This window comes from Carassius carassius, chromosome 21 (genome assembly GCF_963082965.1).
Source record: "Carassius carassius chromosome 21, fCarCar2.1, whole genome shotgun sequence".
NCBI classification, from domain to species: domain Eukaryota; kingdom Metazoa; phylum Chordata; class Actinopteri; order Cypriniformes; family Cyprinidae; genus Carassius; species Carassius carassius.
The window spans coordinates 30,160,167-30,182,485 of NC_081775.1; the positions used below are offsets into that span (position 1 = coordinate 30,160,167).

The 22,319-nt window shown below is 38.5% G+C and overlaps 2 protein-coding genes across 3 annotated transcripts in view; both read right to left on the bottom strand.

Moving 5' to 3' along the window:
* Positions 1–1,452: 1,452 nt before the first annotated feature.
* On the bottom strand, positions 1,453–7,927 carry rab35b (RAB35, member RAS oncogene family b). The gene is made up of 6 exons (XM_059504255.1): positions 7,657–7,927; positions 5,089–5,139; positions 4,285–4,408; positions 2,559–2,683; positions 2,180–2,304; positions 1,453–1,813 (listed from the first exon to the last, which is right to left on the bottom strand). Exons 1-6 carry the CDS (start codon positions 7,706–7,708, stop codon positions 1,685–1,687), a joined length of 606 nt encoding a protein of 201 aa, XP_059360238.1. The 5' UTR covers positions 7,709–7,927; the 3' UTR covers positions 1,453–1,684.
* Positions 7,928–18,802: 10,875 nt separating this feature from the next.
* Positions 18,803–22,319, bottom strand: part of LOC132098113 (stalled ribosome sensor GCN1-like) — a 54,113-nt gene continuing 50,596 nt past the window's right edge. For both annotated transcript variants that reach the window (XM_059504257.1, XM_059504256.1), the window contains exons 56-58: positions 21,827–21,937; positions 20,661–20,882; positions 18,803–19,433 (exon numbers count right to left, since the gene is read on the bottom strand). In XM_059504257.1, coding sequence (XP_059360240.1) covers positions 19,308–19,433; positions 20,661–20,882; positions 21,827–21,937 — 459 coding nt within the window. In that variant the 3' untranslated portion in view covers positions 18,803–19,307. The remainder of the gene's footprint in view (positions 19,434–20,660; positions 20,883–21,826; positions 21,938–22,319) is intronic.

A 22,319-nucleotide genomic window follows, 5' to 3' on the forward strand; every position in this document is an offset into this window, starting at 1 on the left:
TAAATTTTAATGCGAAAGACAACATTAATGTGTCTAATAATCAGCTTCATTTTCTTTATGAAAACTAACATTTACTTTTAAGGTGAATTAGGACAAAGTCCTGTTTTGGTGAGATTCACAGAAGGATGGCAGAGCTGTCAAATGTGGATCTGCCATAAAGTGTCAAAAGTGTATTCAAGAAATTTAGGGATGACCCCATTGGCTTAAACACTTTAACACAACATCTCCCTTCCACAAATAAAAACAAATTACATTTCAGATTAGCAATAGACCCTTTGGGAACGTGCATAAACATGGTAATTATGTTTTTAAACCTTGTATCAGCGTCTTTCAGGTCCATATGACTGTACTTCACACAAGCTTGTATGGCACAACAATGTCGCTCGTCCATGAGACGCAGAAGATGAAATCTTGTTTTTAACACTGGCTTCAATTGAATGCATCCACAAACACAAAGATGCGACCCCAGCGTCCGGAGAAATACTACAACGACTGATACAGAAGAGATTATGACAGCATCATCTACCCTCATCCTTTTCATCTTCACGGGAAAAACGAAAGCAGAAAAACACCAGCCTGAATTCACTGAATGTCAAAGGAGCTCTGCTGTCCACATCATGAAGAACCGAAGCCTGAACTAATGCAGTAAATCTCATAAAAACATGTAAATCCAAAAGGCAAAAAGAAATTAACATTTGCATGCAAAATGAAACCCCTTTTTATAAGACCATTACAAGGTTGTTGTTTTTTTTAAATCAACATTTTCATGCTAATGCTCTTTTTAATGCACATTACTGAAAAGCATCCAGATGTTTAAATTCTCATTATATTCATATTACTATAATAGTCTTTTAAATGTACTATAGCAAAAAAAAGTCTGTTACAATGATTTCTTTAAATAAGCATCAATTAAATGCTATGATAATATTGAACTACTTTACAATGTATAAACATCATATTTCACCAAGAATTTGGCATGAAATGTGCTTTATCCTAAACAAAGTCTTCATTTTCTTTATGCAAAATATAAATAATTCTTAAATGCGACCTGGAGATGTTTTTTGTGAGATTCAGTCAATGAAAGGAAGGAACGGGCTTGACAGATAACAAAAGATCCAATCAGAGAATGAAAACATGATGGATCACCAATCAATAAGGTCTAAAATTTGTTTAAAAAAACTTGTTGGCAACGGTCTCCGATTAAGTCCATGGTGAGTAAATGTCTGTATTTGTATGATTTTATAAAAATTAAAAGGGGTGGGGGGTTTTGGAGGCAAATTGTTCTCACAGAAAAAAACACTGGCATTCCACCAAAAAAAAAAAAAACACATGAGAAAGAGAAGCAAAACGAAGAAAATAAAAATCACTCCTGAGATGCGGATAATAGAGATATATAATCACTGAAGAGTAATTCTGAAAGCATACAGAAACCTGCACGGTTTTGCGATCACGTCAGCTTGCTGGTCCTTCAATAAAGGAGGAGGATCTTTTATTAAATATCACGAATTCCACATAAAAAACTCTCATAAAATCTGTACATTTTCTTTTAAAAAGTCTTTGTGGTTTGTCTCGGTCCAGAAAGGACTGCATTTGTCCGCACTGTGTTTTTGTGAAATCTTAACTGAGACGATCACAGTCCGTATGCGTGTGCAGAACGCCGTGCAGAGGAACATCTGTTCGTCCACTAGCAGCATTTTTTCTTTCGTTTGCTATTCTTGTTGAGTTTAATCACATCGTTCTGCTGCTGTTGCTGCTGCTTGGCCACAGACTCTTTCTTTGCTCGAAGCACCAGCTCTGTGATGCAGTTAAACATCTACACAAGATCAGAAACACACACAGATATGTCATTGCACCCTTAAAAACTGATTCTAATTAAGATTAACACACTTTATACAGCATATACGGCTCTAAAATCTGATTAGATGAGCTGTGTTTCAAGCCGCTAAAATAGATGTCACGCAGAAATATAATTTAAATTTAATTTTGACTACTTTCAACTAGGGATTTGCACAAGTGATTGATTATTCAAGTGCTCATTCTGTGAAATATGAAATTAAAATATTCTAGAGCAGAGCAAAAGTATATTTTAAAGAGTTTTCCAGACCTGGCACATAAGTGAGTTTTAGATGTTTCATAGACCAATCTGAATGGTCCCAATACAGAGCCCTGAGGAACTCACCTCCTCCACGTTAATGTTCTCTTTTGCACTCGTCTCAAACAGACTGATGCCCATCTGCTCAGCAAACTTCTGTGCGTCATTTGTCTCCACAACCTTAGAGTTTGGATCATCGTTTTTATTGCCCACTGAAGGGAGAACATGTAGACAGAAATTAATATAGAATTCAGCATTCGATTGACTTAGTCACGTCTGCTAATTCATGTACTAAAGGGTTCATAACATGGAAGTAACCTCACAACCATGGGCTCATTAACATATGACTACTCAAAGTGTGAATTAACCCCATATTGCATATGCACAAATATAAGCCAATCAAAACATTGGTCAACTCTACTCATAAAATAAAAAATTAAAATGTAACATTTACTGAAAAACTCACCTAATATTCGACAGACGTCATCGCAGTTTTGGTTTATTTCATGCAGCCATCTTTTGACATTGACAAAGGACTCGGCACTGCTGACATCATACACTACTATGACCCCATGGGTTCCTCTGTAATACCTGAGAATGAGAATGAGTTTTAAACAGTTCAGCTTTAAAATTAACAAGAATTTCTCTCAGTAACCAACAATGGATGGAGGAACAGCCCTCTGACTTTAAAAGCACAGACCTTCTTCTGTCTCCAAACACAGACACAAAGACATACACGCACAAAGAGCTCTTTGAGAGGCCTGGAGTGACCAAACCCTTGCTTGTGTCATTGACAGAGCCTGGCACAGTTCTATCACAGTCCTTAATACCAGATCAAAACCTAAACATAAACATGCATGAATGTACTTACACACTAATGAAGCGGCATACATTCCTTGTTAGCTACTTAATGACCAACAGGCTCCAGGCCACTGCTCACTTTAACTTTAAAGTCAACACATTAACACAAAACTTACAAAAAAGTGCATTTGCATTCTGAGAGACATAGAAGTTGTTTGAAGTCTTAAATATTTTAATGTAAGGCATAATTCTGAGTATTTTTGCAGGTTTTATTAAGTAAATATAATACTTTTTAAGACCAAGAAAATGTAAGAAATAAATGTAATGCAACAAAATATGTCAATATGATCTCTAAATGTCTTTTTCTCTTACTTTACACAAAAAAGAGCTTGAATAGCTCTCCTCCCAACCACTAGACTAGAGTATGGAAATAGCTTTTACTGCATCTTTTGATCACGCTGCAAAAATGTGTATTTGTGCCTTGTTCTCCAGAGCAAATTCTTAAAAGGATTCTTAAATCAAGATGCATTTCCTTGAGAAGCAACATAACTAATTTAATTAAATCCAGTCATTAAAAGAGTTGTCAATGGGCTCAGAAATTTACTTAATTCAAATGGAAAACAAGTTTTTTTTATATTCCATTGGCAGATATTTGTTCTTTTGGGCATAAACGCATTAAATTTTGTTCAGTTTCTCAGAAAACAAGACCTTGTTTCTTCATTTTACATCTCTGGTAATTGTATCTGGATTTAAAGAGGTTTAGATATTGGAAAACAAAACAACAATAGTAAGGAAGTCAATTGCAATTGAAACTTAAGGTATCTATTAAATGTATTTTATGAAGCAAATTCTGTATGATAACTTTCTACACAAACCAAGTTCATTATGTAATGGTGTGTGCTTCAGGAAATGTAAGATACATCCAAACATTACAACAAATAAATCCTCTTTCCACAGGAAAAGTGAACTTAAAGCCCAAAGGACCGTTTCAGTCCCGGAGTGCCGATGGTAGACGGTGACCCTCAGTCAAACAGTGGCTATAAAACATTACAGCAGCACTAGTTAGTCCCTGAAGCGTTCTGTTAGCAAGCGGCACAGCCACGCTAGCACACACAACCTCCCCAATGTCTTTTTAATGTCTTAAAACGGAACTACCGAAACTAAAAATGAAAGCACCATTTCTATTAAAAGAGAAATACCAAACAGAATTGATTCAGACCAAGGAAGATTTTTTTTCTTCCTGTATTTAACTTTCTTTGAGCACATATCTTGTTATCAAAACCCTTGGTATTACGATTTATTATGAAATATGAAAAGCACATCATGTTTAAAACATACACGGGATACGATCAGCTCAGCATTAGTTTGATAATGTCATGCGTTTGACTCACGTAGATGTGATGGTTCTGAATCGCTCTTGTCCGGCTGTGTCCCATATCTGCAGCTTCACCTTCTCTCCATTAATCTCCACCGTCCGGATCTTGAAGTCCACTCCTATAGTGGTGATGTAACTACCTACAACACAAAGCAACACCAAAGAGCATTAAATATGCCATCATAACAGACAAACTTGGGCTTTTTCTAATACTTAATTTTCATAATACGTTCTATAAACCTGAAGTCCTAAGTCCTGAAGAATATTCCACATTAATTGCAAATGCAAAGCATCATGACTCAAGTCTTCAGTGTCACATGATCTTCAGAAATTTGTAGCTCAAGAAACGTTTCTAATGGTTATCAATTTTGAAAACAGTTACTTTTTTGAAGAATAGAAAGTGCAAAAGAACAGTATATTAAAATAAAAATGTATGGTATAAATGTCTTTACTCTCACTTTTAATCAATTTAATGCATCCTTGCTGAAAAGCATACACTTCTTTACTGACCCCATATAATTTTGAATGGTAGTGTATCATTCATAAACTTGCTTGATTTCTCTTTACAAATTAAAATAAGAATTACTTGAAAGTATTAAGGTCCATAAATTAATTTATACATTTTAGAAAATAATAGCTGTGCAAGAACTTGGATGTTTTCCTTTTTTTATTTTTTATTTAATGAGCTTAAGGTAGAGGACAAACAAAAATACTCTCAACACAAACGGCAGCTGTAACAGACCATCTTCACGAAAATCTTTAAACTTCAAGCATGAAAATAAATCAGACAAATGATGCCGGACATGTTCATGCATCTTACCTGAAAAAGTGTTGTCTGCAAAGCGCAGGAGAAGACTGCTCTTTCCGACACCTGAAAAACGACAGACAACAAACAAAACCAAAGAATGAGGAAAAAACCATGCAATGTGATGCAGCAGATTTCAGCTGAACCTGATAAACACTGGCTCCAGACCTCTCACCGTTAACATTCACCATGTGCATTCTCACACAGCTTTCAGATTTACTGCTTAGAGACAAAACCTAAACTCGGAGAAACATGATGTCCTTGCTGAGACACTTTCCTTAAATGATGTCATGGACAAAATAATCTCACATACATAGCAGTGTAAAATCTGATCCCCACCGCAGATTACTCTACGTTTAGACAGGAAGAGAGAGACTGTCTGCAAGTGACCATGTAACTTTATTCAGAGGTTTACAGGTCATTCAAAACAACTAAGTCAGCCAATCAGATTGGAGCAGTGAGATTTTTCTGTGGAATATGAATGTGGTGGTTTATGAACATCGGAGACAACAGCCAACACACATGACTCTCAGAAAGGAAGATAAACCAAGCAGATGCAGATCCTGACAAACGTCGCCACTAACCCACAGGATAAAAGAGCTGACATGCTTTATTCACAGAAGGTCTATAGAAATGCATCAAATCGCTTTCCAAGCAATATCAGATCTACGGACGAACATGAAATCACAACACAAACACTTTCTTGCACTGGACAATCTGCATTTTGATTCTGCAGACAGATATTCATATCAATCGATCAGTTTCAAGTCTCTCAAAAAGAGAACATAATTGAATAAATACAGCTGCAGGAAATCAGATCAAACGTTAAAAATGAAATCTAAAGTTATATTAATTCAAGCCAGACGTGCAGTGTCAAAAGCGAGCCTGTCTATCCATGTGGCTGATTTTCTTTCATCACAGACCAGAGATCTGCAGCATATCATTAGGTCACTTCATTAGAGTTCAGAACTGAAGTGGAGCCCAAATAAAAGCCCTCAGAGGACCAAAAAACTGAAACACTGAGGCCTGTGTGTCCATCTACTAGTGTGATCAATCAATGTATGGGCAATGATCATAAAGGGATACACTTCACAGGGAATGTGATAGTATATAATAAAATCATTTGTTTATACCATATTTACAGTATATAAAATCATAGTATAATGATTTCTAAAGGAGCTATGATGCTGAAAATTCAGCTTTGCATCACAGGAATACATTTGATTTAAATTATTATAATTGCAGTCATTTTTTCACAATATTACAGTTTTTCCAAGTATTTTTGAATGCAGCCTTAATGAGGACAAGAGACCTTTAAAAAAAAAAAAAAAACATGAAATATCCTACTGATCCCAAACCTTTGAATGGAAACACACATTATTTTATCATGAAAGTTACATAGTTAATAATTAGGTACTATAAATAAAAACTTTATTGTAATATATTTTATATAATATCTAACATTTAAAGTGTAGATAAAATATATAATTAAATAATGTTTAAAGGCTAAACGTTCTAAACACTTTCTCTCTCTCTCTGTATATAGATACATTAATTTCATTTATTCTATACTACATATCACATACAAAGTATAAAATATAAATGCATTATTTTAGTATTCCTTGATTCAAACCAGCAATTGAGAATTCAACACAAACAACATGACATTTTAATAACCTACAGTTCATCCAAACAGTCTGAGCTCATTTGAGTCGTCTGCTTTACATGAGAAGGTGCAAAAACTCAAACCACAAGAACCACAAGCTGTGATGTGTTGCTGGCTGTTAACCATCCTGTGAAAACAGGACACACTTGCCCTTGCTTTTTGTGCAAACTCTAGATCTCCTTTACTCGCACCTGAACAAGAGGCTCAACTTTAACTAGATGACACCAAAACAGCACAAATCATTTTCTGTGTTAAAATCAGCACTTGCAAACACTTGAAATATCCAAATTTCAGTTTCTGATCAGTTCATTCACAGGTACAGAAGCTGTTACATCAGTCTAACCTGTGAACTTTCACATATCATTTATGCAACAAAACATGTTCACTTAAGTGACAATGTCATTTATTAAATCTATAGGCTATCCGTGCATCGCAGTTTAATACATTTTTGTATAAACATGCATCAGTCAGCTCTCCTCAAGTTCACACAGGGGTCAAGAATCACTTTCACTATCAGCATTTTCAAGCAAACGTCTAATTTACAACAGATTTATAATTTTATCATTTTAAGCAAAGTATTTTTGACCCCAAAGCGTTTATATTTTTGACTGCAAATAATTTTATATTCTAGATTCTAATGCATTGATATTCAGACCTATTAAGCGTGTCTGAAGTGTTTCTGGAGACACTCAGATCAATGCACTTCTGTTCTAGGACTGAATAAATGATGCATAGAGCAGATCTCCGGATCTCGGGCCTGTGTGCGGCGGTCAGCCCTGAGCAGCGACACAACGACAGAAACACGCTCGCGTGAGCGTTAAATCAGACCTGCGTTCATTTACAGCCTTTACAGCTTTGACACGAGACATTCCGAGCCCCAGAGGATCGCGGCGGTCCGTATCAGCGGCGTCTCTTACCGCTGTCACCGATGATCAGCAGCTTGAAGAGGTGATCGTAGTCGCGGGCCATGCCGGTGCTGGGAGGCTCAAACCCCGCCGCTTCGCTCCTCTCTCCGGGCGAGCGCTTGTCTGAAACCCGTCTGACGTTCCGCTTGGATAAGAGCGGACAAATTCCCACAGGTAGATACCGAAAGCAGCGGGTTTTCGGCCTTGGTCGGTGTCAGTAGTCACTCGCTCATTACCGGAAACGGCGCTTCCTCCTGCTGCACTGAGCGGCGGAGGACCAATCAGACTGCGCCGACGCCATATGACGTGACAGCCGTCAACAAGCCCGCGTCGCGATACAAAGTATCAAAGGATGAATGTATTTAGTCTATATGGGTCAATGGCGTCAAGTGCTTTTAATTCTTAAAAAAAAATCGTCAATTTGGTTGAGAAAAATTATAAAAGTAATTTTTTTATTCAATTGAAATTGAATGAAACTGCTAAGATGTAATTTTTACCTTTAAGAACTTAAAAAAATATATAATTTAAATATTTTTATGTACACTGTAATACAATCGTTTTATAAATTTATTTTCTAGGCTATGATTTAAATCCATAGATATCAAGAGGTTTTTTGAGCATATTTATTTGACATGTAAAATTATATCTATGTGCATTGTTTTAGAACATTTTTTTTTACTGGCTAAGAAATAAAAGTCACAAAACACACACACACACACACACACACACACACACACACACATATATATATATATATATATACATATATATATAGTATTCAGTGCAGGACTACGGAAAGCAGATCGTAAATCATTTAGAATTTTAGAGCAGGTTCATGAATCATTCACATAGGGACTTCGGAGCGGGCTCGGGAATCGTTTGATTCACATCGGGACTTTGCTCACGTGACATCTCCGTCATCAAGCTCAGTTTGAGTCTGCGCAGCTCGACCCCCAGGAAGTGCGTGCTTCTAATTGACTTAACTTGTCTCAGTTGAATTCAATGTCTTACTGTCTATGCTATGCTTCGTAGCGGGTTAGTGAATCATTTGATTCACATCGGGACGTCGGAGCGGGTTCGCGAATCATTTGATTCAGATCGGGAATTAGGAGCGGGTTCGCGAATCATTTGATTCACATCGGGACTTCGGAGCGGGTTCGCGAATCATTTGATTTAGATCTGGAATTAGGAGCGGGTTCGCGAATCATTTGATTCAGACCGGGACGTCGGAGCAGGTTCGCGAATCATTTGATTCACATCGGGACTTCGGAGCGGGTTCGCGAATCGTTTGATTCACATCGGGACTTCGGAGCGAGTTCTTGAATCATTTAATTCAGTTCGGAACGCAGATCGCGAATCATTTGATTCAGATCAGGACTTAATCGGAGCAGGTTTGCAAATCATTTGATTTAGACTGGAACTTCAGACTTTCCTAAATCATTTATTCAGATTTTTTTTTATATATTATTAACCAGAGATTTGCTACAAATATCATATGGTTAGTGTAGCAACCAACTGTAGTAACTATAGTTTCCAAAGTAGGACAATGTGTCATGAGTCCGGCCCCGGCGTTCCTCCCTCTCACCACCAGAGGGCGCCACTTCCCCATCTCCCGGACTCATTCACCGTAACACTACACACCTGGTTCACTCTGTACACTTGTTGCATCCACTCACTCACTTACACACACAGCTGTTCCCCATTTGTTCATTATAGTATATATTCTTGTCTCACCCACCACTCTGCCTGGCTGTATTGTTTAATGTTTAACGTAACTTGTGATTTGTAAGTGTTCCTGGTTCTCGTGGTTTTGCATCTTGGCTTGTCCCTTACAAAAGGAAAATATATTTACCAATATATTTCTTAAAATATATTGTGATATATTGTAATATATTATTTTCCCTTTTTATTTTCTAATATATTATATATTTGAATACATTGAATAATATATTGATGATACATATATTATATAATATATTGCAAAATATACAAATGATTTCCGCTTTCAATATATTGCAACATATTGGAAAAAATATATATTAAATCCCATATATAAGAATATATGCCTAATATATTACATGATATTTTCCAATATACTGCAATATATTTTTGTTTCATAAGGGGTCACCGTCATTTGTTTCTGTTTTGTTTTTGCCGTGTTGGCCTTTTTGTTCTATTAAAGTTCATCTTCCCTGCATTTGGACCCAGACCCTGTTTCTTCCTCGGCGCCTCCTACCGCGCCGTGACACAATGCTTATGATTTTCAAGGGTTTATAATTTAGTATAGATGCTATGCATGTCCCTACCAGTATCCAGACGACTAAATTGTCCCTAGCAATAGTTTTGATCAAACAATTAAATGTGTGTTATCTGCAGTTATGTCCCCAATCAATGCCAAATTCAAACCTATGCACTTGGTTGGAAGTACTTTTTTGCTAGCGTGAGGAGAGTGTGTGTGTGTCTGTGTATGTGTGTATGTGTGTGTGTGTGTGTGGCAGATGCAAGATCTCTGAGAACAGCAGTGGCTACAGGACTGGATTCAGATCAGCTGAAGCGGTCCATCATGTCAGGATGGTGTCGTCGATCTCTTCGTTGGAGTCAGGAAGGCTGGAGATCTTCTTCAAGGATCTGCGGTAACATTCTGACAGCAGCTCGTTACTGGCCGAGTCCAGGATCGCACTGATGCTCTGAAACCAATTTACACACGCAAATGTTACTCCAAGTGCTGTGCCATGATTAGTTAGGAGATGTATTGTTTAAGTGGTGGCTTTTAAGGTTTAAGTCTGGTTTTATTGTATGGAAAAAGCTGTGGATATTCTGCACGACATCATCTTTTGTTTGTTTAAACTGAAAACAAAAATTAGTTTAAAAAACAGTTTTTACTCATAAGTTTCACAAATAATTATAAAGTGGCACATTAAATGTGAAATTCTGAAGTAGAAAGACTGAAATACTATTTGTGACCCTGGACCACAAAACCTCATAAGGGTCCATTTCTCGAAATTGAGATTGGTATAATCTTTCCATTGATTTATGGTTTGTTAGGATCTGACAATATTTGGTTTTGATACATTTATGGTAATAAATGTACAAAATATCTTCATGGAACATGATCTTTACTTAATATCCTAACGATTTTTGGCATAAAAGAAAAATCTGTAATTTTGACGCATACAATGTATTTTTGGCAATAGCAACAAATGTTCCCCAGAGACTTCAGACTGCTTTTGTGCTCCAGGGTCACATTTTCTAGTAAAACATACTTCAATAACGCATTACAAGTAATGCTAGTTATGTAATCAGATTACTTTTCCCAAGTAACTGGTAAAGTAATGCATTACTTTTAAATTTACAATGAAATAGTTACTTTTTCAAATAATTAATGCCAGTTACTTTGTTTTCTTATTTATTCACTGACAGCTCTCCCTGTGGCCTATTCCCATGTTCCCAAAAATCTGGAGTGAGGTTCAGAGGCACTTTCTTTAGCCTGAGGCTCATTCAGTTCACTTTTTGTGTCAAAAAGTTTTTCCAGATTTTGTTATTAAAGTCCAATTCAGGTGAAAAAAGCAATGCAAAAGTAACAATGCATTATTTTCCATAAAAAGTGTAAATTAGCTACTGATTTAAGGAGCAAAAAACATTACCCAACACTTTCAATAAAACCACCCTTCATCAGAAGCTATGTCAACAAACATTATTTATGCAAATTGAGATTACATAAAAATGCTGGATGGAAATGGCAACATGTGCGTAAAATCTTAAAATGATTCACATCGGGACTTCAGAGCGTGTTCGCGAATCGTTTGGTTCACATTGGGACTTCGGAGCGTGTTCGCGAATCGTTTGATTCACATCGGGACTTCGGAGCGGGTTCGCGAATCATATGATTCACATCGAGACTTCGGAGCGGGTTTGCGAATCAATTGATTCACATCGGGAGTTCGGAGCGTGTTCGCGAATCGTTTGATTCACATCGTGACTTCGGAGCGTGTTCGAGAATCGTTTGATTCACATCGGGACTTCGGAGCGTGTTCGCGAATCGTTTGATTCACATCGAGACTTCGGAGCGTGTTTGCGAATCGTTTGATTCACATCGAGACTTCGGAGCGTGTTCGCGAATCGTTTGATTCACATCGAGACTTCGGAGCGTGTTTGCGAATCGTTTGATTCACATCGAGACTTCGGAGCGTGTTCGTGAATCATTTGATTCACATCGAGACTTCGGAGCGTGTTCGAGAATCGTTTGATTCACATCGGGACTTCGGAGCGTGTTCGCGAATCATTTGATTCACATCGAGACATCGGAGCGTGTTCGCGAATCGTTTGATTCACATCGAGACTTCGGAGCGTGTTCACGAATCGTTTGATTCACATCGAGACTTCGGAGCGTGTTTGCGAATCGTTTGATTCACATCGAGACTTCGGAGCGTGTTCGTGAATCATTTGATTCAGATTGGGACTTCGGAGCAGGTTCGTGAATCATTTGATTCACATCGGGACTTCGGAGCAGGTTTGTGAATCATTTGATTCAGATCGGGACCTCGGAGCGGGTTCGCGAATCATTTGATTCAGTTCGGAACACAGATCACGAATCATTTGATTCAGATCTGGACTTAATCGGAGCTGGTTTGAAAATCATTTGATTTAGACTGGAACTTCAGACTTTCCTAAATCATTTATTCAGATTTTTTTTTATTTTATTATTATTATCCACAGATTTACTACAAATATCATATGGTTAGTGTAGCAACCAACTGTAGTAACTATTATTTCCAAAGTAGTACAATGCTTTTGATTTTTTAAGGGTTTATAATTTAGTATAGATGCTATTCATGTCCCTACCAGTATCCAGACGACTAAATTGTCCTTAGCAATAATTTTGATCAAACAATTAAATGTGTGTTGTTGTTGTAACTTAAATGAGATTGAGAATCATAAATTCTTAGTACAATGTTTAATTCATTGTTCAATAATAAGAACATTAACTACACATATAGTAATTAATTGGGCTGTTCCCCTTTAAGAATTCATTGCCCATAATGCTATTCAGGTTGAGAGCTCACTAGAAGTGAACGTTGTATGTGTATACTGCTAAAGCAAACTCATTCTCTGTAAAACTGTCTGAAACTACAGTAAACCAGTTCTTTGTTTTAATTCGAGTCGTCAGAGTTCATTATTGCTTGTTAAGTGAAGAAGACACGACAAAGTTTGGTGCCGAAACCCGGGAATCTAGCAAGCAACATCCGAAATGGCAGAGCGACTTGAAAGATTAATCAGAAAACGGAGAGCTGTACGCGCTTCCACAACGAGACTTTTACAAGACATCGAAACAGAGGTAGACAAAGAAGATCCGGTCATTGAACGATTACGTGAACTGTTAGCCCTGTTGTCTGTAAAGGAGGAAACGCTGCTGGAGTTGGATGTTGGAATTGAGGAAGGGACGGACACCGATGATTTGGAGAATGAAATCGCTGATGTTGAGGAGTATAAAGAGCTAGTCATCACCGCGAAATCACGCGTGCACCGAGTGATACAGAGAAACCGGGAAAGTAGCAGACCAAGCAGCACAGAGCCCTCGCTGCACAGACAAACAGTTAAGTTGCCCAAGTTGATTATAGACAAGTTTAATGGTGAAATCAGTCAGTGGCAAGACTTTTGGAATCACTTTGAAACCGCTATTCACAAGAATGATGCCCTGAGCAAAACAGAGAAGTTTAATTATTTAAAGACGTACCTAACTGGCGCTGCTTCAAAGGCAATAGCGGGACTGATGTTAACAGACAGTAATTATGATCACGCGATCGAGCTGCTGCAGAATCGGTTCGGAAGAAAAGACCTGCTTGTTAATGCTCATATGACCAAACTACTGAATCTCTGCCCAGTAAAGAAATCAACCGAAGTCACTGCTCTGAGACAACTTTATGATGAATGTGAAGTACATATCCGCAGCTTAGAATCGCTGGGTGTCGCATCAGAGGCTTATGGCAGCTTGTTGTGCCCTGTCCTGCTACAGATGATTCCAGATGACATTACTCTCCAGTATAGTCGACAGAGAGGAACCAGTGATGAATGGAAAGTCTCAGAAGTTATGGAATTCCTGCAAAAAGAGATTCTGAGCAGAGAAAGAACCATGCAGCTGATTAAGCCATGTAATTCCAGAGACAGTCAAAGTTACCAGAAACCAGTTAAAAGACAAGACACATCATTTGAAATGAAGCACAGAAAACACAACATGCCATCAGCTGCAGTACTGCAAACCACCAGTCAAAGAATACAGAACTGCCTTTTCTGTGATAGTGCAGCACACAAAACGGAACTGTGTCCCGAAACTGATATTGCTGCACGAAAGGACAAACTGATGAAGATGGGAAGATGTTTCATATGTCTTGGGCCAAAGCACATCGCAAGATTCTGTAAGACTAAAATGTGCTGTAATATATGTGGAAGCCGACACCACAGTGCTGTATGTGAAAAAAGAGAGACACGTACTTCTGACACTGATGATAACAAGGACAATGTAGTTTCTTCCTTTGCCTCCCATACAGTAAAGATACAGCCCGCTAAACAGAACAACACTGTACTGCTGCAGACTGTAAGAGCATGTGCAGAAGGACCTGCTGGATGTAGAAGCATTCGCTGCTTACTGGATGGAGGCAGTCAGAGAAGCTTCATCAGTGAAAGCACAGTGAGAGCTTTAAAGTTACCTGTGATCAAGCAAGAAACAGTCACTCTTCATACTTTTGGCTCTACAGCACCAGTTACAGCAAAGCGCAACACAGTAAAATTAACTCTGCAGAACATCTGGAAGAAGGGACAGAAAATTGAAATCGAAGCACTTGAGACACCCCAAGTGTGCACTGCCGTGATGAAGATCCCAGGTGAGCACATCCAAGCAGAGCTGGAACGAAAGGGCTTGCAGTTAGCAGATTTTACAGACGACAGCACTTATGATACAGAGTTGTCGATGCTGATTGGTGCCGATTACTACTGGCGTATAGTGTCAGGCCGAGTAGAAAGAATTACAGATGCACTTGTAGCCATTGAGAGCATCTTTGGATGGTCAGTGCAAGGCCCAGTCAAAATGTCCAGTGTTGCTGATGCAGCTTGCATGCAAATACAAGTTACTGCAGACTCACTGGTTTCAGAGCGTCTGAAAGCTTTCTGGGAAATAGAGTCGCTCGGTATCACCATGAAGCAGACAGACAGTCCTGAGGAAGAGGAGGCTCTTCACAAGTTTGAAAAGACAACTCAGTACAAAGATGGAAGATATGAAGTTGAACTGCCGTGGCGATCTGACAAGCTGGAACTTCCAGATAACTACAGAATAGCAAGGAAAAGATTTGAAGGTCTTAAGAGAAAGCTGGAGTCAGATGTAGTGCTGTGTCACCGATATAATGAAGTTGTGAATGATTACCTTGAGCAGGGCATTGTCGAAGATGCGGTGGAGGAGGAGTCATCTCCGATCACTGTGAAATACTATATGCCTCATCATGCTGTTCTCCGCGAAGACAAGGTAACAACAAAACTCAGAGTAGTGTTTGATGCCTCATCACATGACACAGACTCTCCATCACTTAATGACTGTCTGCTTACTGGTCCTAATCTGAATCCAGATCTGCTCAGTATATTAATCAAGTTCAGACTGCATGCGATTGCATTTACAGCAGATATCAAAAAGGCTTTTTTGCAGATTTCTCTTGCTGAGAAGGACAGAGATGCTGTGCGATTTCTCTGGCTCACTGCACTGCCTCATGAAGTCGAAGGTGAGAAGCTGCGTGTACTACGGATGACTAGGGTGATGTTTGGAGTATCTCCCAGCCCATTTCTCCTTGCAGCTACAGTGAGAAAACATTTGAATAAATATGAAGCCCAACTTCCTGAGGTAGTCAAGATAATAAAGGATTCACTTTATGTCGATGACTTTATCTCAAGTGCAAGTGACTTAGAGAATGCCTTCTCCATAACTGCTAAAGCCAAACAGATTATGTCCACAGCTGGCATGGACCTTTGCAAATGGACAACGAACTGTCCAGAGTTGAAGGAGAAATGGAAAACAACGATGAATGAACTTGGACCAGAGACAGAGACACCAGGAGCTGTACTGAAGGTGCTAGGCTTGGTGTGGAGGACTGAAAAGGATGATTTCGTCTTTGATCTGACTGCACTGCTGGACGCTGTAGCAAAAAGAGAGAATACCAAAAGGAGCGTTCTGAAAATCTCTGCTCGCATATTCGACCCAATAGGCTTTCTAACTCCTTTCACTGTGCGGGTGAAATGCCTTTTTCAAGAGATGTGGATACGAGGCCTTGGCTGGGATGAGGAGCTGCCTACAGATCTTGTACAAGAATGGCAAAGCTGGTGTTCAGAACTTCCACAGATCCACCAAATAGGCATTCCCCGCTGGTATGGAATTAAATCTGAGCACAAGCACGATGCACAACAACTTCACGTGTTCTGTGACGCAAGCGAGAAAGCTTATAGTACAGTTGCATACTTGCTGCGAGAGGCGGATGATGGAACAAAGATCACGTGCCTAGTTGCTTCAAAGTCCAGGGTGGCCCCGCTGAAAAAGATGTCCCTGCCACGTCTTGAGTTGATGGGAGCAGTGATTGGAGCAAGACTAGGAAATAACTTGCTAAAGCCTTTGAATATGGAGCTACAACAGGTTCACCTGTGGACAGATTCAATGATCGTACTACAGTGGATTCGCAGTCCAGCATACAGATGGAAACAGTTTGTGTCAAACAGAGTAGCTGAAATACAGTCTTTAACCAACCCGGCAATGTGGTCTCACTGCAAAGGCAAGGCCAATCCAGCAGATCTCCCAACCAGAGGTCAGACCATAGCAAATCTGAAGGAAAGCGGACTGTGGTGGAGAGGACCCCCATTTTTGATTACCCCAAATCTGTCTGAAGAAAATGATGATGATCAGAGTGTCGAATATGTGATTAATGAGCTAAAACAAGTTCAGCAGATCAGTGTGCAACTCAGCAGCAACAGTGATCAAAGTGAAACAGAACCCGTGCTAGACTTGCAGAAGTACAGTAAACTGAAGAAAGTATTTCGGGTCACTGCTTGGATTAAGAGGTTTGTGCACAACACAAGTTCAAACTCAAAGAGAAGAGGTGAGTTGACTGCAGAAGAAATGTTTGAGGCTGAGAAGTACTGGATCAAAGTGACACAAGTTTGCAGTTTTAGTCATGAGATAAGTGTGCTGAAAGCTGGTAAAACCCTGAATTCAGATTCCAAAATCAGAGATTTAAAACCTTTCCTTGACACTGATGAATTGCTATGTGTTGGAGGCAGATTGCAACAGTCGGACTTCAGTTACAGAGAAAAACACCCATGGATTCTACCTAGCAAATGCAGATATTGTGAGCTGCTGATCCAGTACAGCCATGAAGTTACCATGCATTCTGGTCTAAGAGACACTCTTGTACAAATAAGAAGTAGACACTGGATTTTGCGAGGCAGACAACTTGTAAAAGGTATCCTGTCAAAATGTACTGTTTGCAAAAGATTTAAAGCAAAACCCGCACAACAAGGCACGGCTCCACTCCCACGAGACAGAATAACAGAGACCCCTCCATTCGCAGTGACCGGTATAGACTTTGCAGGTCCACTGTATGTGAAGAATGATCGTGTGCTATGTAAGGCTTATGTTGCTCTGTTCACATGTGCAGTCACCAGAGCAGTGCATTTGGAGCTCGTGTCAAGTCAGTCAACAGAAAGCTTCCTGTTAGAACTTAAGCGATTTGTTTCTTTTGGCAAGGTAATTTATACAGACAATGCCAAAACTTTCAAAAGAGCAAACCAAGACCTCAGTGAGCTGTGGCGAGCCATCAAAGATCCACAACTGCTGGAATACTTCTCAGGGAAGGGCATCAGCTGGCGCTTCATTGTAGAGAGAGCGGCCTGGTGGGGTGGATTTTGGGAAAGGCTAGTGAGGTCTGTAAAAACGTGCCTGAGAAAGGTGCTAGGAAGGGCATCGCTCACCTTTGAAGAAATGACTACCCTTCTCACAGAAGTAGAAGCCACACTGAATTCCAGACCCCTTACCTTTGTTCACAATGAAGCTGATGAGCCGCAACCACTGACACCTGCTCACTTCCTGGTCGGTGAACGACTGACTTCACTGCCGCCAAAACCATTCCCTGCGGACCATGATCATACCACTGTGAGTAAGGAAGAGATGACAAGGAGGTGGAGATACAGAAACAGACTCATGACCAATCTGTGGAATCGTTGGAGGAAAGACTATCTGCTAGACTTGAAATCTGCACATTATTGCAGCACACAGAAATCCACTGTGCTGAAAACAGGTGACATTGTTCTTATAGGAGATGCCAACATGCCAAGACAAACCTGGAAATTAGGAAAAATTGAAGAGCTGTTTCCAGGCAGAGATGGCAAAGTTAGATCCTGTGCTGTTAGAACATCCACAGGAACTGTACTAAGGAGACCCGTTCAGTTGCTTTATGCATTAGAGATTTAAGTTGATGAACAGTTGTTCATTGGGGGGGAGGATGTTGTAACTTAAATGAGATTGAGAATCATAAATTCTTAGTACAATGTTTAATTCATTGTTCAATAATAAGAACATTAACTACACATATAGTAATTAATTGGGCTGTTCCCCTTTAAGAATTCATTGCCCATAATGCTATTCAGGTTGAGAGCTCACTAGAAGTGAACGTTGTATGTGTATACTGCTAAAGCAAACTCATTCTCTGTAAAACTGTCTGAAACTACAGTAAACCAGTTCTTTGTTTTAATTCGAGTCGTCAGAGTTCATTATTGCTTGTTAAGTGAAGAAGACACGACAGTTGTCTGCTGTTATGTCCCCAATCAATGCCAAATTCAAACCTAAGCACTTGGTTGGAAGAACTTTTTTGGGCTTCAAATCTGGACCACCATTCATTGGCATTAAAAAGCTTGGAAGACCCAGGACATTTTTTTTAATACGACTCTGGTAGCATTTTACTCGAGCAATGCTTCAGCTATTTGAATTGTAAAACCACAGACAAGATTCCTGGGTACACAATGTCTTAAACATGGGTGATTTCTCTTGAAAAATTATACTTTAGTGGATTAAATTACCAGGTTTCAGATCTTATAAAGATGCATTAAATGTTGAGCAGGAATAAAAACATTAACATTTTAAATCAAACCGTTTATTAAATCAATGTTCTCACTTTCTAATAATTCATACAACCATTATTACTGGACAAAGCGCTAATTGGAAAATCAGCATCACATCCTTTGGGTTGTTAATGGCTCACTTGTCTCTCTCACACACGGAGAAATCAATTACAACAGCGAGAAACTGCTAAACTATCCAAAACGAAATATAAAAGGGCATCAAGAACATCAAAGTTTGAAAAGAATTGGCACAAATTAATACTTCATCTTTCAGAAGAAAACCAAACGAAAAATATACATTTATAAATTGATAGCCAGTTAAGGACAAAGCAGATTTTAGATGATGATTTTAGGGGCTCAGCTCAATAAATACTTTCCCAAGCTTTCCTTGTGGCATAAATGACACGAGTCAAAGCTAGCGTGAGGAGAGAGTGTGTGTGTGTGTGTGTGTGTGGCAGATGCAGGATCTCTGAGAACAGCAGTGGCTACAGGACTGGATTCAGATCAGCTGAAGCGGTCCATCATGTCAGGATGGTGTCGTCGATCTCTTCGTTGGAGTCAGGAAGGCTGGAGATCTTCTTCAAGGATCTGCGGTAACATTCTGACAGCAGCTCGTTACTGGCCGAGTCCAGGATCGCACTGATGCTCTGAAACCAATTTACACACGCAAATGTTACTCCAAGTGCTGTGCCATGATTAGTTAGGAGATGTATTGTTTAAGTGGTGGCTTTTAAGGTTTAAGTCTGGTTTTATTGTATGGAAAAAGCTGTAGATATTCTGCACGACATCATCTTTTGTTTGTTTAAACTGAAAACAAAAATTAGTTTAAAAACATTTTTTACTCATAAGTTTAACAAATAATTACAAAGTGGCACATTAAATGTGAAATTCTGAAGTAGAAAGACTGAAATACTATTTGTGACCCTGGACCATAAAAACCTCATAAGGGTCCATTTCTCGAAATTGAGATTGGTATAATCTTTCCATTGATTTATGGTTTGTTAGGATCAGACAATATTTGTCTGATACACAACTATTTGAAAATCTGGAATCTGAGGGTGCAAAAAAAAAAAAAAAAATGGAAATGGAGAAAATCACCTGTAAAGTTGTTCAAATGAAGTTCTTAGCAATGCAGATTACTAATCAAGAATTGGTTTTGATACATTTATGGTAATAAATGTACAAAATATCTTCATCGAACATGATCTTTACTTAATATCCTAATGATTTTTGGCAATAGCAACAAATGTTCCCCAGAGACTTCAGACTGCTTTTGTGCTCCAGGGTCACATTTTCTTGTAAAACATACTTCAATAACGCATTACAAGTAATGCTAGTTATGTAATCAGATTACTTTCCCCATGTTCCCACAAATCTGGAGTGAGGTTCAGAGGCACTTTCTTTAGCCTGAGGCTCATTCACTTCACTTGACAATTAGCTAGCAAAAAACATTACCCAACACTTTCAATAAAACCACCCTTCATCAGAAGCTATGTCAATCCACATTATTTATCCAAATTGAGATTACATAAAAATGCTGGATGGAAATGGCAAGATGTGCGTAAAATCTTAAAATGTGCACAAAACTTGTGCGCTCAAATGAGTCGGATATATTTTTTATCTGATAAGGAAATGTGCATAAGCATAAACAAAATGTGAAAATTGAACAATGAACAATGTGTGTGTATATTATATATATATATATATATAAAGTAATAGTTATTATTTTTTTTGCTAATTAGTTTTCTTAAGATTCAGGCCTGGAATACCTTTAATCACAAAAAATAGATTTTTACATACACTTAGATAATTTACAGAAACAAACATCATTTTTTATGGTACATGGAAGAAAGCACCATAGAGTGAGGACTGACCTGCATGCCGTCTTCTCCCTGGCGCAGCCGCAGCAGGCTGACGAGTGTGTGTTCGCTCTGCGCTCGGACGCTGGTGTTCTTGTCCTTGGTGTTGTCCAGCAGGGCTTTGATGAGCGGTTTGACCAGACTGGGCTCCAGAGTGGGGGTCTCCGCCTCCTTACACACCCACCAGAGCACGCGCTCCGTCACCAGACGAATGTCACTCGACTGGTTCTGCAGACACTGTGGGAGGATGTTTGAGTTTGTTCACAATGTGTACAAAAACATCTTGTGGAATATGTATGGAACATAACCAGATAGGGCTGTATGATTAACCAATTTATCAAAACAACATTAAGTCCATGATATTGACAAAAGTTTGAACAAGTCATTTTCAACATTTTGTGGAAATTATGCCAGAAATATATTACTATTGTAAGGTAAATGTAATCATCAAACTATTTTTAGAATTAAGGAATATCATATAATCAAGATATATATTGTTTTTTAAAATATACATTTTTTACACTATACAACTTTTCTTGTGCAGCACCTCATTTGACAAGAAAAATAAAAACTGAAAAAGAACTGCTATATTTACATTTGTTTACATCGTAAAACATTGATTAAACTGTAGAAGTTTTATGGATTCATCGTATACCTTTTTAATTATAAATGTGCAAATTACAATTAACTCCATGCATCTATAAATTTAGTTTACTCAAACTAGTTATGTTCAATTTTGAAGTCTAAGAAATACGTCAAATGTATCTCCTTCCCTATTAATAATATTACATTAATATTTTGACATCAATTTTGAATGTTATGAAATAAAATAAAATTCTTGTCCATATTATCCAGCCCTACACTACATGACAATTTATATCCCATAATGCAAAGTGCTCTCATGAACCAGAAACAATATAGTGATAAACTAAATAACTAACAATGCATCTAAAGCATTTTTCATGTTAAATTTAACATTGAATTTACTTATTGGACCCTAGTTAACATTACTAACAATAACCAGCTGTATTTTTATTAACTAATGCTAACAAAGATTATTAAAAACTGTAACAAATGTATTGATAATTTTTACTGAACCCATTAGGTATGCATTCTACAGTACTCTGTACACTACTGTACAGCAGGCGGTTTGTCTCAGTGAATGCTGGAGTCAGGCTCACCTTGATGAACTGTGTGATGATGCGGGGCGAGATGCTCTCCGGTCCTCCTGAGCGGAGCTGGTGTCTCATCAGGTAACCCATGGCTCTGATGCCACTGCAGGCGATGGGGATCTGCAGAACACACACACACACACACACACACACACACACACACACAAATCAAATGTTTGCACCACAGTTACATAACAGGGCGTTCATGAATGCATTGTAAAAAAAAAACCTGCAAGATCTTGTGAAAACCATAAGCTCTAATCTCATTGGCTGATTTTAAATGACATCACAGGCTTCCAGGGTTATTACACAATTTCCATTTCAAGTTCTATAATTTTCCATATTAAAATGTCTATATTTTTCAGACTATACTGAACATGATAAATTATTTTATTTGTGTGTTTATGATTTATCATCTTATCATATTTTATGAAAATGAAAGTGTTTTTTGACCTTGCATGCATGTCAACCTGTTGTTGGGGACTCCCAAAACCTAAATATG

Coding starts and splice junctions, on each gene's coding strand:
- rab35b (XM_059504255.1), bottom strand. CDS start 7,708: ATGGCCCGCGACTACGATCACCTCTTCAAGCTGCTGATCATCGGTGAC. Junction 5,140..7,656: donor GCTGATCATCGGTGACAGCG/GTAAGAGACGCC, acceptor GTCGTTTTTCAG/GTGTCGGAAAGAGCAGTCTT. Junction 1,814..2,179: donor AGAACATTAACGTGGAGGAG/GTGAGTTCCTCA, acceptor GATCTTGTGTAG/ATGTTTAACTGCATCACAGA.